The sequence below is a fragment of the Euleptes europaea genome, chromosome 1 (genome assembly GCF_029931775.1).
Source record: "Euleptes europaea isolate rEulEur1 chromosome 1, rEulEur1.hap1, whole genome shotgun sequence".
NCBI classification, from domain to species: domain Eukaryota; kingdom Metazoa; phylum Chordata; class Lepidosauria; order Squamata; family Sphaerodactylidae; genus Euleptes; species Euleptes europaea.
The window spans coordinates 14,638,892-14,653,559 of NC_079312.1; the positions used below are offsets into that span (position 1 = coordinate 14,638,892).

The 14,668-nt window shown below is 44.8% G+C and overlaps 1 protein-coding gene across 1 annotated transcript in view; it reads left to right on the forward strand.

Moving 5' to 3' along the window:
- The first annotated feature begins 16 nt into the window (after positions 1 to 16).
- The window catches only part of LOC130493862 (zinc finger protein 501-like), a 28,551-nt gene continuing 13,899 nt past the window's right edge, over positions 17 to 14,668 (forward strand). Inside the window, exons 1-2 of the mRNA XM_056867464.1 lie at positions 17 to 28; positions 214 to 902. Of these exons, the coding sequence (XP_056723442.1) occupies positions 17 to 28; positions 214 to 902 (701 nt within the window). The remainder of the gene's footprint in view (positions 29 to 213; positions 903 to 14,668) is intronic.

Genomic DNA, 14,668 nt, shown 5'->3' on the forward strand with positions numbered 1-14,668 from the left:
TGGAACCAAGGGGGCGATGGCCCGAAAAGTATGGGAACCACTGATATAAGTGCTTGGAGTGTGGAAAGAGCTTCTTTCAGAATAACCGCCTAACTGATGATTACAAGCAAAGGGTTCACACAGGTGAAAAGCCACATAAATGCTTGGAGTCTGGGAAGAGCTTCAGTTGGAAGAGCAACCTTACTTCACATCAACGCATTCACACGGGAGAAGCCATATAAATGCTTGGAGTGTGAGGAAAGCTTCTCTCAAGGTGGCGACCTCACTAAACATCAAAGGATACACACAGGAGAGAAGCCATATACATGTCTGGAGTGCGGGAAATGCTTCTGCCGGAAGGACAGCCTTACTATACACCAGAAACTTCACACAGGGGAGAAGCTACATAAATGCTTGGAGTGTGAGAAGAGCTTCTCTCAAGGTGGCGACCTCACTAAACATCAAAGGATACACACAGGAGAGAAGCCATATACATGTCTGGAGTGTGGGAAGAGCTTCTGCCGGAAGGACAGCCTTACTGTACACCAGAAACTTCACACAGGGGAGAAGCCACATAAATGCTTGGAGTGTGGGAAGACTTTCAGTTGGAAGAGCAACCTTACTTCACATCAACGCATTCACACTGGGGAGAAGCCATATAAATGCTTGGAGTGTGGGAAGAGCTTCTCTCACGGTGGCGACCTCACTAAACATCAAAGGATACACACAGGAGAGAAGCCATATACATGTCTGGAGTGTGGGAAGAGCTTCTGCTGGAAGGGCAGCCTTACTTTACACCAGAAACTTCACACAGGGGAGAAGTCACATAAATGCTTGGAGTGTGAGAAGAGCTTCTCTCAAGGTGACGACCTCACTAAACATCAAAGGATACACACAGGAGAGAAGCCATATACATATATGGAGTGCGGGAAGAGCTTCTACCAGAAGCACCACTTTACTTTACACCAGAAAATTCACACAGGGGAGAAGCCATATACATGCCTGGAGTGTGGGAAGAGCTTCTGCCAAAAGCACCACCTTACTTTACACCAGAAAATTCACACAGGGGAAAAGCTATATAAATGCTTGGAGTGTTGGAAGAGCTTCAGGTGGAAGAACAGCCTTACTTTACACCAGAAAATTCACACAGGGGAGAAGCCATATACATGCCTGGAGTGTGGGAAGAGCTTCTGCCAAAAGCACCACCTTACTTTACACCAGAAAATTCACACAGGGGAAAAGCCATATAAATGCTTGGAGTGTGGGAAGAGCTTCAGGTGGAAGAACAGCCTTACTTTACATCAGAAAATTCACACATAGACAATCATAACCATAATTCATACCGGGGAGAAGCCATATAAATGCTTGGAGTGTGGGAAGAACTTCAGTTGGAAGTACAGCCTTACTTTACACCAGAAAATTCACACAGGGGAGAAGCCATAAAAATTCTTGGAGTGTGGGAAGAATTTCAGTTGGAAGGCCATATAAATGCTTGGAGCGTGGGAAGAACTTCAGTCAGAATTACAGCCTTACTTTACACCAGAAAATTCACACGGGAGAAGACACATAAATGCTTGGAGTGTGGGAAGAATTTCAGTCGGAAGGCCAACCTTACTTTGCACCAGAAAATTCACACGGGAGAAGCCATATAAATGCTTGGAGTGTGAGAAGACCTTCAGTCGGAAGGACAGCCTTACTTTACACCAGAAAATTCACACAGGGGAGAAGCCATATAAATGCTTGGAGTGTCGGAAGTGATTCAGCCAGAAGCCCCGCCTTACTTCACATCGACGCATTCACACTGGGGAGAAGCCATATAAATGCTTGGAGTGTGGGAAGAGCTTCTGCCGGAAGAACCACCTTACTTTACACCAGAGAATTCACACTGGGGAGAAGCCATATAAATGCTTGGAGTATGGGAAGAGCTTCAGCCAGAAGCCCCACCTTACTTCACATCAACGCATTCACACTGGGGAGAAGCATAAATCAGTGGTTCCCAAAGTGGGCAGTACCACCCCCTGGGGGGCGGTGGGATTACCTAGGGGGGCACTAAAAGGCAAGAGGGCAGCAGGGGGCGCTACAGGTGGTCCCCTTCAACTGTGTTCACTAATTTACAATAGATCAAGCTATGGCACCATGCTGGCGAATTTGGTGGAAGCTCTCAGAATTTTCTTCCAGACTTTGAAGAGCTGGTACCACTGCATCAAGTTCATCGGTTTCATTGAATAAATTTCAACTAAAAAGTTTTAATTTGATTTTGAATAGATGTGCAATTAATTGTTACTGTTTTAATATTTTGCTGTTACAATCTTTAGTGAGTCATGCAAACCCCTGTTTTGAATAGTGTTTTTTATAGGATAGGGTAGGGGGGTCCTGGGGTTGAGTTTGTGGAACCAAGGGGGCGATGGCCCGAAAAGTATGGGAACCACTGATATAAGTGCTTGGAGTGTGGAAAGAGCTTCTCTCACAGTTGTGACTTCACTAAACATCAAAAGATGCACACAGGAGACAAGCCATATACATGTCTGAAGTGTGGGAAGAGCTTCAGCCAGATGCACCACCTTAATTTACACCAAAAAATTCACACAGGAGAGAAGCCATATAAATACTTGGAATGTGGGAAGAACTTCTCAGCTAATCAGTACCTAACTACATCAGTGGATTCACACAGAGGAGAAGTCATATGAATGCTTGAAATGTGGGAAGAGCTTCACTTGCAGTGGCAACCTCACTACGCATGTAAGGATTCACATGGGGAGAAGCTGTATAAATGCATGGCGTGTGGGAAAAGCTTCAGCCAGAGCATATACCTGGCATCACATCTCTTGCTTCACAGAAACGAGTAACCATATCAGTGTCCAGAATGTGGGAAGAGCTTCAGACTGAGAGACCACCTTGCTTAGTTTACATCAACACATTCACACTAGGGATAAGCCATGCAAATGCTCAGACTGTAGCAAGAGCTAGATCAAAAGAAAGTACAGGATGACAAGCATATCATAACCACACTTTAACTGTATTAATACCCAAGACCCAATTCCAATCTTGGGTACAAGATTGCAACTAGAATTCCTCCAAATGAAGAATACATACAATACAGTCCATATAAAGTACATAAATGGAAATTCTCAAAGCAAAGTGTATCTTGAATATTCCAAACAGCGATGCTCAGTTCCAATTCCAATTAGTTATTCAACCTTGGAAATAACTTGAAGATGGGAATGGGAAATTGTCCTACCCTATAGTACATGAGAGACTATAATAGAAACTTGTGTTACACAGCACACTGAAAAATGTAAGAAATTGGAATTGGAACTGAGCATCGTTGTTTGGAATATTCAAGATAAACTTTGCTTTGAGAATTTCCATTTCTGGATATGGACTGTACTGTATGTATTTCTCATTTGCAGGAGTTCTAGTTGCAATATTGTACACAAGATTGGAATTGTCTTGTGTATTAATGCATTTGAAGTGTGGTTATGTTATGCTTGGCATCCTGTACTTTCTTTTGATTTAGCTGTTGTCATTAATACAGAAGTGTTTTCTTTTTTACCAGATTGTAGCAAGAGCTTTTCTGATAAATCAAGCCTTCATAAACAGGAGGATTCATACAGGAGAGAAACCGTATAAATGCTTGGAATGTGGGAAGAGTTTCACTCACAAGCAGGGCCTTACTTCACACCGACACATTCACACTGGGGAGAAAACATACAAATGCTCAGACTAGCAAGAGCTCTCCTGTTAAGTCAAGCCTTCATGATCATAAGAGGATTCACACAGGACAGAAGCCATATACATGCTTGGAATGTGGGAAGAGTTTCTCTAAGAGGGGCAACCTCACTAAACATCAAAGGATTCATATTAGGGGGAAAACATCTTATTGAGGTGTTCCCAAAACAGAGAAACCATCTAAATGCTGAGACTGAAGCAAGGCTTTTCAGAGTTATTACACAGATGCCTTTTTTATTCTCAGTCAGGTAAATATAGCATAAAATGGGAGATTTCTAGCTGCCTTTCATGCTTAAATAAGAAGTTATATTAATTTTATCACTGATAGATATTCAGTGCTGTTCTTAATGTGTTGATGTTTTAATGCCGAATTGTTTTAATGTTTTGATGTTTGCTGTCTTGGGAACCCTATTTGTATTGAAAGGCAGCATTGAAATGTTTTAAATTAAGGGTTCCCAACTGTTTTGAGCCTGCGGGCACATTTGGTATTCTGACCTGGCATGGTGGGCGTGGCAACAAAATGACTTCCTCAGGAAGAGGAGCCAGCCACAAAATCAGCTGATCAGAAGGAAGAAGGCAAGGTCGGGGGTGACATGCAGAGATGCAGCAGGCAGAGTCCTATGCTTGAACAGGTGTTTAAGGTTGCCAGAATTTTTTTTTAATTTATATTTTTTTATTTTCAAGAGAATAAGAGAAAAAACAAAGGGGAAGGGGGAAATAAGGGATTACAATAATGCTTCAATAATATTATATCTACTATTCAATTATACACAAGGAGTATATACACTGGGTGGAAATATGCCTGTTATCTCAGTTTAATCTCTTAACATTCCATGTAGGACATCCAGTGTCTCTCTCAACACAAGGAGTGTCCAGAAACCTGATAATATTTTAAAAGTATTTTATAAAGGTAGTTTTGTTTAATATAATAGAAATATGGAAGATAGTATCTTAACAAGAAAATCAAACAAAACCTTAGATTCTAAGGTTTTGTTTGATTTTCTTGTTAAGATACTATCTTCCATATTTCTATTATATTAAACAAAACTACCTTTATAAAATACTTTTAAAATATTATCAGGTTTCTGGACACTCCTTGTGTTGAGAGAGACACTGGATGTCCTACATGGAAAGAAATGCCAAGGGATTGTGCTACAAACGCAGACCTGGGCGTGGACGGGCCTCCTGGAGCCATGATCATCAGCAGCCTTGATTAGGGGCGTGTTGCCAGGAGAGACTGAATTGCACATAGGGACAATTTCTGCTATGAGACAATTTCTGCTATGAGCCTTGGGGATGCAGGAGGGGTCTAAGAAACATGGGTCCTCAGGAGGTCTTGGGGTCACACCCCTCAACCACCATCACCCCATACCCAGGAACCCCTTCTCCTTGCCTGAAGTGGCCTGCTCGTGAAAACTTGCATGATGTTGCTCTTGGAAATAAGGTTCAGCCACTAAAATTATGGCAAACACAATCTTCTGGAAATGGAGATAACTATTGGGGTGCTAAGGGAGCTCCTGTTGATAGGCTTCTAGCCGTTAAGGCTCTGTGGATTTAACCCTTTTCCAGCCTTTCCTGCGAAAAGGGCAGAAAAGGGAACCATGTCCACAACAGAGGAAGAGACTGAGGATACTCCCGTTGCCTTTTTCTGTGGCAGAGCAGAAAGGAAGTATGCACATGTAGGTTTTTGCTTCACCACATCTTGAAGCTAAAGGTAGCTACACCAGTTGAATTCTGCCTGCCATCAAGGAGAGGTGGACATCAGGCTAAGACACAACCCCCTACCCACAGACACACACACACAGCAGTGCTTAATTTTTGAAGAGTGACTCTGAACACTGGCTAGGACTTATCCCCTGGAGACAATGAACAAGCAGGAAAGGTTTCTCTCTGAGCGTGTATAAGTTATCACAACTCCTGCTATAGGGTTGCCAAGCTCCAGGTAGTGGGGAGAAAAACGGCACCTCTGTACTAGTACCAAGAGGTTAGGAAAACAGTACAGGATACTATGTATACACAGTGCAAGTTTTTATAAGCTACTGAGGTGAAGCACAGACCATATACGTGACATATACAAAACACATATACAATATGTACAATCCGCACAAAATAGAAAAAATTCCAAAGGTCTCAACCAAGTACCAAATGAGTGATAACATTGTAATCCTTGTGTATAAAGTCCATATAGAGACAATCATCAATGGATATGGCCGTTTCAGATCCACAGCAGTGGAAATCCTTCTTCAGTCCTTCAAAGCAAGAGTGCTGTTACACATTCATAATTCCTTCCCACACAGGGTAAGTATAAACTGTTACAATCATATGTCAGCAAAGTACATCACATAGTGTAGCAAGTACACTTTTGCCACTTTTGCAATTGGACTCTATGACCCTCCCCAAACCCCACCCTCATCTGGCTCTGCTCCAAAAACCTAACACCGGTGGCAAAAAGAGACCTGGCAACCCCAGCCAGCTCTAATGCGGGACTGAATATTTCTTTTTTCACAACAATAACTGCTTAATGGATGGTGACCTGGAGTCAGTGTGGGCAGAGCGCTGGTTACTGAGACTCTGGGAGACCCGGATTCAAATCTCCACACTGTCATGCAGCTCACTGGACGATTTCTGGTCAGTCATACAGATTCAGCTCAATCTACCTCACAGGGTTGTTGTGAGGATATAATGAGGAGGGGAGGCTACTGTATGCTACCCCCAGGGGCCTTGCAGGAAGGGTGGAATGAAAATGTACCAAGTAGGGAGTCTGATGCTTACCCTGCTGTCTTGCTTGTTTGCGTCACAGAAGGCTGGAATTCAACTGGAACAGCTTTCCCTGCCAGAAAAACATGATAAATTCAACCAGTACAGCTCCCCCCGCCCCACATCTTCATTATTCCTTCTTTGTTCTTTTCCTGGGAGGGGCTGGAAGGTGTTAAGTGCAGAGACCCCGCCTTTATTAGAGGGCCATACATTGGAGTTGACTTCTCAGCCCACCTGTTCCTTTTTTTCCCCTTTCTCTCATGAACTTGTCTTTGTTGCCAGTTTTCAGGCTGCTCTTCTTCCTAAGTGAAAGGCAATGCAAAATTTCCCAGGAGTAGGTGAGCTGAAGCAAGGAAAGGTGTTTCTAGATAAAGGTGGCGTACTGCCTCTTTATACGGAGGCTCTTGAGATAATATATTCATTCCATTCAAAAAGAACTGCTGTGCTGGATCAGACGGGGGGGGGGGGTCTTTCCGAAAACTTAGTTTTTGGTGTAAAAGGTAAAGGTACTCCCCTGTGCAAGCACCGGGTCATTACTAACCCATGGGGTGATGTCACATTACAACGTTCACTAGACAAACTATGTTTATGGGGTGGTTTGCCATTGTTTTTAGCGGCAGCCCCACAATTACGGAACAACCACCCCAGAGAAGTGCTCTTCGTCCCCTCGCTTTCTATCTCTAAGAAACAGCTGAAGATGGTATAATTCAAGACTGTATTGATTAGTTAGTTTCTTGTACTTACTGGCTGTAAATTGTGGTTTTAATTTGTGTTTTTAAATGCATTTTTATATTTTTTTTTACGTTCTGTTTGCATTGTAAATCAGAGTTAGACCATAGGTTCATCCAGCCCTGTGTTAATTGAAATGAGCATTGTTTCTGCCATTAAGTCATAGGGCGAAAATGCATGGTCGCTTTAGCCTCTTTTAGTCCCTGTTTCAGCCAGGATTTAGCCAGGATCGAACACACATTCAGCGAAAACGCATGCGTTCGATCCTGGCTGAATCCTGGCTGAAGCAGGGAATAAAGGGGGCTAAAGCAACCGTGCGTTTTCGCCCTATATTTAGTCACCTTATGGTGACCCCGTAGGGTTTTCAAGTCAAGAGATATTCGGAGGTGGTTTGCCGTTGCCTGCCTCTGCATTGCAATCCTGGACTTCCCTGGTGGTCTCCCATCCAAATACTAATCAGGGCCAACGCTGGCTTTCAAATCTTGGCTTTCAAGATTTGATGAGATCAGGCTAGCCAGGGCTAGCCAGGTCAGGGGTAAATGGGCCTAGAACCATCAAAGCGCCTGTGCTCTATTGAGTCCTTATTTGAGCAATGATGTCACCCTAAGGAAGATGCTAAGGGTGACCTGGGATTCCTTCATGCAGCCCCCACTGTTTGAGAGGACGTCAGGAGGGTTGTCAGGTCCCTCTTTGCCACTGGCAGGAGGTTTTTGGGGCGAAGCCTGAGGAGAGCGGGGTTTGGAGAAGGGAGGGACTTCAATGCCATAGAGCCCAGTTGCCAAAGCGGCCATTTTCTCCAGGGGAACTGATCTGGAGATCAGTTGTAATAGCAGGAGATATCCAGCGAGTACCTGGAGGTTGGCAACCCTAGGCATCAAGGAAAGCCAAGATGAATAATCAAAGTCAGGAAAGTGGTTCCCCGAACCCTGATTTTCAGTACCAAACTGTAGCTCCGGTTTTAATGCAGGCAAAAAAACCCCTCCTGGTTTAATTATTTTTTTAAGATGCTTTAGAAGAAGAAAAGCAGCACAAGGTATGGCAAATAAGTTGCAGTTTCTGATAGTTATTATTACCATGATTGTTATTATTGGACAGGAACAGCAAATAAGTAATGTAAAAGTGAGAATTTCTTATCCAGTTTTCTGCTCATTGGAACTCACAGCTGCAAAATGAAGTTCCAAGTTCATTTTTATTCATTTACATCATTTATATCCAGCCTTTCTGCCATCCCAAGGACCATCAAGGCAGCTAACTATTTAAAACATACTTGACAAAATCATATCTTAAAACTATTAATTAAGTATTTTTAGAATGGCAATGCCGTAATAAAAATCTCTCTCTCTCTCTCTTAAAACTATTAAAATCCTTCAAGGGGAATGCAAAATCATCCATAACGGATCACACCTTAAATCCTGGGTCAGCTCTTTCGCCCACCAGTAGCACTTCTATCTTGTTGAGACTAAGCTTCTGTTTGCTTCAAGTTGCTGAGTTCAAAGGTTTATGAGAACAAGTCTTGGTATAAAGTACAGTGTAGTCATTGCATGATATCCTAGATTTTGCACAAAGTAGTCTAAAGAGCCATTGTTCAACATTCACTCTACCGCATAAACATATTTATATCAACTCTATGTTAAAGAAACCAGTGGCTACTTTTCTTGCATCAGAGAAGGAGCAGACATATCTACAATTATTGTGGGTGAGTGTAGTCCAGTGTGTGTTCTGATTTTTTTGGTTTGTTTGTTTGTTTTGGCCCCAAGGAACAGAAAATGAGATGTACTACTGGGCAGAGATTGAGCTGGGGGAGACATCAGAGGAAGGTGGGAGAGATCTCCATCCTCCCCAGCTTGGAGGTCTACAAATGGGGCCAAGTCCACAAATGACGTGGGCGACAAATGAGTCCTCAGAACAACATTGGGCAATCCCATGGCAAGAACCCTACCAGGACACAGCGCCCCCTCCTCACTGGCAGCAGAGAAACCCACTGTTGACAGAGCCATTAAGGAATGCTGCCAACACTCCTGAGACTATGGGAATCGTTGATGCCAGCTCCTGGTCTGGAGGACAGGGTATATCTGAAATTATACCAAGTTTCGGCAGGATGACTGTAGGACCCTGGAGAAGGTCTGTCGCAGGAGCTGAGCCAGGGGGAATGCTGGAGGAAGGTAGGAGAGGCCTCAGTCTGATCCAGGTTGGAGCTATTGGGGATCTCCAGATTGGGGGGGGGGGCAACTCCACAAATTATATGGACGGCAAACATGTTTCCCAGCTCTGGATTGGGAAATTGCTGGAGATTTGGGGGAGTGACACCTGGGGAAGGCAGGGTTTGGGAAGGGGAGGGACCTCAGCAGAGTATAATGACATTTTCCCCAGGGGAACTGCTCTCTGTAGAAGAAGAAGGAGTTGCTTTTTATATGCCGACTTTGTCTACCACTTAAGGGAGACTCATACTGGCTGACAATAACCTTCCCTTCCCCTCCCCACAACAGACACCCTGTGAGGTAGGTGGGGCTTAGAGTTCTTAAGAGAACTGTGACTAGCCCAAGGTCACCCAGCTGGTTTCATGTGTAGGAGTGGGGAAACAAATCCAGTTCTGCAGATCGGCCTCCTCCGCTCATGTGGAGGAATCCGGTTCTTCAGATCAGAGTCCACCACTCCAAACCACTACTCTTAACCACTATACCACACTGGCTTGGAGACGAGTGGTAATTCCTGGAGATCTCCAGGCTCCACCAGGAGGTTGGCAACCCTAGGAGCAAATGAGGACATGCAACCACAGTGGGAAATATCAAAGCTGATATACCCAGGCACCATGAAGTCACTTCAGTTGGGGTTAAACCATGGGTCCCCAGTGGGGTGCCCATGGGCACCATGGTGCCTGTCCACAACTTTCCTAGCACCTGCCAAGTGGGTGGGGCCAGATGGAGATTTGCCCAGCTGGGCTTCTGATTGGCCGTTTGAGAGCTGTTTGGCTGAGCAGACCTTTAAGAACATTGCTTTGGCAGCACCTGCCACCAAACCAGTCACATACTCTCAGCCTAAACCACCTCACAGGGTGGTTGTGAGGATAAAGGGTGGAGAGGAGAATGATGTAAGCCACTTTTGGTCCTGATTGGGGATAAAAGTGGGGTATAAATTATGTAAATAAATAAATAATAAATAAGTTGCTGTTCTGTCTTTTCTCCAGCAGACTTTGCACCCGTGAGCGAGGTTGAGGCTCTTCAGTCTGGAGAATTTGAGGAAAGCCATCCCACTGGAGCATCAGGAGGTGGAGAAGAAGGGATGGTTTTCCAGGGACATGAGAGTCAGGAAGCCTGTGAAAGTCGGCAAACAGTACAAGGTTGGCTGCAATTTGATCAAATGAGAAGAGATTCTCTCTTAGACAACCAAGTGTTAACTGAAGTGGTCTTTCTGGGGAGAGAAACGGGGGGCACTGAATGCCAAGAAAACCCTAGGCAGACATCTGATCTTCCAAGGAGCCAGCCTGCCGAAAGAAAGAAGAAAATCTACACATGCCTGAAATGTGGGGAAAGCTTTGCTTATAAACACATTCTTGTCAGGCATGAAAATTCCCATACAGGAGAGAAACCGTATACATGTTTAGAATGTGGGAAAATCTTTACTCGGCAAACAGGCCTTGCTACTCATGAGAGAGTCCACACTGGAGAGAAACCGTATGTATGTTCAGTGTGTGGGAAGGGGTTCATTTCAAGCAGATATCTTCTTCGGCATCAAAATATACATACAGGAGAGAAACCACACCGTTGCATGGAGTGTGGCGAAAGCTTCCTCTGGAACGAGCAACTTGTGGCTCACAGTGCCATTCATACTGGAGAGATGCCATTCAAATGCTTGGAGTGTGGGCAAGGCTTTCATTGGGAAAAAAGCTTCAGGAGGCACATGAAAAGACACGATAGCAAGGAACCACAGACCACCACACGCTGCGAGAGAAGCTAGACAGTTAAGTCTCCTAACTCTGAAGTCGAAGGAAGCCCACACTGGAGAGACCGTGCATATTTCCAGACTGAGAAAACGTTGAATTGTAGGTTGAATCTTGTTGAGCATAAAAGGGGGGGTAAACAGTGGACAGAAGCCAATTAGATGTTCAGAATGAGGGGAAAGATTCAGCCTACGAACAAATTATAACACACTCTTTGAGGATTTGTACATGAGAGCCCGGCAACTTGCCTGCTGCATGGTGAACTGTATCGTAGTGGGAGAGATTTGTACCGCCAAGCGTCTCAGTTCATTCTTGTGTCCGGTAGCCCGTCCCCTCTGGCTTTCATTCTGCCCTCTTGCAAAAAAGAGGGAGACAGGTAGTGACTGTGGGACCCGGGAAGGAACTGGGACACACGTGACTCCTTATGAGGAAATTGATACGCAGCAACATTCCCTGAGACTTAGTTGGGGTTCAACCTTGAGAAGGGGCCTAAAATATTATCCCCCAAGTGATTTTGGTTTCTGAATTGCTTGCCGTCAGCTCGATGGAATCCATCTTTTAACAATGTTTTATAAAAATGCTGATGAATTACCAGAGCCTTTAGGAAAAATGTGATTTTATTGATAAGGATTTGCTGTATGAAAGGTGAGTCCTCTCTACTATGTTTCATGGTTCAAGACTGGTTGCACAACATTAAGAACTGAATGCACAGGGGAGGTTTGTTGTTGTTTTGGGTCACGGTGGTGGGCTGAGAGAAGTTGACTAATTTTCCTGATGGCTAAATAAACATTTTTAAAGTTCTGACTTTGTCCTCTTTTGTTGTCCTTTCTCCTGGGTTGGGCGTGAAAAGAACCTGTTAATCTAGGGGGGTGGTTCCTGCTAGGATTGCCAACCTCCAGGGGCCAGTGTGGTGTAGTGGTTAAGAACGGTGGTTTGGAGCAACGGAATCTTATCTGGAGAGCCGGGTTTGATTCCCCACACCTCCCCACATGAGCGGCGGAGGCTAATCTGGTGAACTGGATTTGTTTCCACACTCCTCCACACGAACCCAGCTGGTGACCTTGGACTAGTCACATTCTCTCAGCCTCACCTACCTCACAGGGTGTCTGTTGTGGGGAGGGGAAGAGATGATGATTGTAAGCTGGTTTGAGTCTCCTTTAAGTGGTAGAGAAAGTCAGCATTTAAAAAACAATTCTTCTTCTTCTCATAATGAAAACTGGTCTCCAGGTGACAGAGAACAGTTCCCCTGGAGTGGACTCTAGTGAACTCTGTGGCCTTAGACTCTGCTGAAGTCCCTCCCTTCCCCCAAACCCTACGCTCCTCCAGGGTCCGTCCGTCCCCAAAAAAATCTACAGGCATTTCTCAACTCAGATATGGCAACTCTAGGATTCAGACGGTTGCAGGTTCTAATCTTTGCCATGTCTTTCTGGAGTGGGTGTAGAATGGTAGGCAATGCTGTGGGCTGTGCTCTCGGGGAATGGGAGTAGGGGTAAGAAAACGAGTTGGTTTTTATACGCCGCTTTTCTCTATTGTGCTAGGATGCAACCTCGGGGGAAGGCTTGGTCGCTGCGCCCTTTTTGTGGACCAGTTGGGGCAACTAGTGGGCCCCTGCATGGAACAGGATGCTGGGTAGATGGACCCCTGGTCTGATCCCACTTGTGTAATAATTCTCCACCCCCTTCTGTTTGTACATTTTGGATATGTATGAGAGCCAGCATGGTGTAGTGGTTAAGAGCGGTGGTTTGGACCGGTGGATTCTGATCTGGAGAACCGGGTCTGATTCCCCACTCCTCCACAAGAGCACCAGACGCTAATCTGGTGAACCAGGCTGGTTCCCCCACCCCTACACACGAAGCCAGCTGGGTGACCTTGGGCTAGTTACAGCTCTCTTGGCCTCACCCAACTCCCAGGGTGTCTGTTGTGGGGAGGGGAAGGGAAGGTGATTGTATGCTGGTTTCATTCTCCCTTAAGTGGTGGAGAAAGTTGGCATGTAAAAACCAACTATTCTTCTATGTTGTATTCAGCTTACATTATATAATACTTCATGCATCTGAAGAAGTAGGATCTGAATTTGTTATTCTGTAGGGGGGCCCAGGCTCTTTGTCTCGGCTGCTATATGGCTGCCTCCGTGACTAGGGTTGATCTCTTTAGTCTGACCCATGGGGTGATGTCACATCACAACGTTCACTAGGCAAACTACTAGTATGTTTATGGGGTGGTTTGCCATTGTTTTTAGCGGCAGCCACACAATTACGGAACAACCTCCCCAGAGAAGTGCTCTTCGTCCCATCGCTTTCTATCTAGGAAACAGCGGAAGATGGTTTTATTCAAGACTGTATTTGATTAGTTAGTTTCTTGTACTTACTGGCTGTAAATTGTGATTTTAATTTGTGTTTTTAAATGCATTTTTATGTTTCCCCCCCTTCTGTTTGCATTGTAAATCTTGTACAGAGTTAGACCATAGGTTCGTCCAGCCCTGTGTTAATTGAAATGGGCCTTGTTTCTGCCATTAAGTCATAGGGCGAAAATGCATGGTCGCTTTAGCCTCTTTTAGTCCCTGTTTCAGCCAGGATTTAGCCAGGATCGAATACACATTCAGCGAAAACGCATGCGTTCGATCCTGGCTGAATCCTGGCTGAATCAGGGAATAAAGGAGGCTAAAGCAACCGTGCATTTTCGCCCTATATTTAGTCACCTTATGGTGACCCCATAGGGTTTTCAAGTCAAGAAATATTCGGAGGTGGTTTGCCGTTGCCTGCCTCTGCATTGCAATCCTGGACTTCCCTGGTGGTCTCCCATCCAAATACTAATCAGGGCCAACGATGGCTTTCAAATCTTGGCTTTCAAGATTTGATGAGATCAGGCTAGCCAGGGCTAGCCAGGTCAGGGGGAAAATGGGCCTAGAACCATCAAAGCGCCTGTGCTCTATTGAGTCCTTATTTGAGCAATGATGTCGCCCTAAGGAAGATGCTAAGGGTGACCTGGGATTCCTTCATGCAGCCCCCACTGTTTGAGAGGACGTCAGGAGGGTTGTCAGGTCCATCTTTGCCACTGGCAGGAGGTTTTTGGGGCGAAGCCTGAGGAGAGCGGTGTTTGGAGAAGGGAGGGACTTCAATGCCATAGAGCCCAGTTGCCAAAGCGGCCATTTTCTCCAGGGGAACTGATCTGGAGATCAGTTGTAATAGCAGGAGATATCCAGCGAGTACCTGGAGGTTGGCAACCCTAGGCATCAAGGAAAGCCAAGATGAATAATCAAAGTCAGGAAAGTGGTTCCCCGAACCCTGATTATCAGTACCAAACTGTAGCTCCGGTTTTAATGCAGGCAAAAAAACCCCTCCTGGTTTAATTATTTTTTAAGATACTTTAGAAGAAGAAAAGCAGCACGGGGTATGACAAATAAGTTGCAGTTTCTGATAGTTATTATTACCGTGATTGTTATTATTGGACAGCAAACGCAAATAGTTATGTAAAAGTGAGAACTTCTTATCCAGTTTTCTGCTCTTTGGAACTCACAGCTGCAAGATGAAGTTCCAAGTT